Source organism: Calidris pugnax, unplaced genomic scaffold, assembly GCF_001431845.1.
Source record: "Calidris pugnax isolate Ruff unplaced genomic scaffold, ASM143184v1 scaffold469, whole genome shotgun sequence".
Taxonomy (NCBI): Eukaryota; Metazoa; Chordata; class Aves; order Charadriiformes; family Scolopacidae; genus Calidris; species Calidris pugnax.
Window position 1 is genome coordinate 326,380 of NW_015091303.1, and position 464 is coordinate 326,843.

General features: G+C 70.9%; 1 protein-coding gene across 1 annotated transcript in view; it reads left to right on the forward strand.

Moving 5' to 3' along the window:
- TMOD4 (tropomodulin 4) overlaps window positions 1–464 on the forward strand; it is a 9,381-nt gene that overhangs the window by 6,199 nt on the left and 2,718 nt on the right. The window contains exon 4 of the mRNA XM_014960825.1: window positions 189–307. Within this exon, the coding sequence (XP_014816311.1) occupies window positions 189–307 (119 nt within the window). The remainder of the gene's footprint in view (window positions 1–188; window positions 308–464) is intronic.

A 464-nucleotide genomic window follows, 5' to 3' on the forward strand; every position in this document is an offset into this window, starting at 1 on the left:
CCACATCCCCACGTGCCCCTGCCGGCCCCGGGCCACCACGGCCTGCGGTGTCACCCGGCCGGTGCGAGGCCGTGCGGGGTGCGAGGCCGTGCGGGGTGTGAGGCCGTGCGGGGTGTGAGGCCGTGCGGGGTGCGAGGCCGTGCGGGGTGTGAGGCCGTGCGGGGTGCGAGCCGTGTCCCCGTGCCCAGGGAAGCCCTTCGTGCCCAAGAACCCGACGCGGGAGATCCCCCGGGAGGAGCAGATCACGCTGGAGCCCGAGCTGGAGGAGGCCCTGGCCAACGCCACCGAGGCCGAGATGTGCGACATCGCCGGTGGGTCTCGCACGGGGATGTCCCTCGCACCACAGCCTCGCACGGGGCTGCCATGCCACACAACAACCTTGCATGGAGCTTCCATGCCACACAACAACCTTCCACGGGGCTGACACATTGCACCACAGCTTCGCACAGGGCTGCCATGATGCA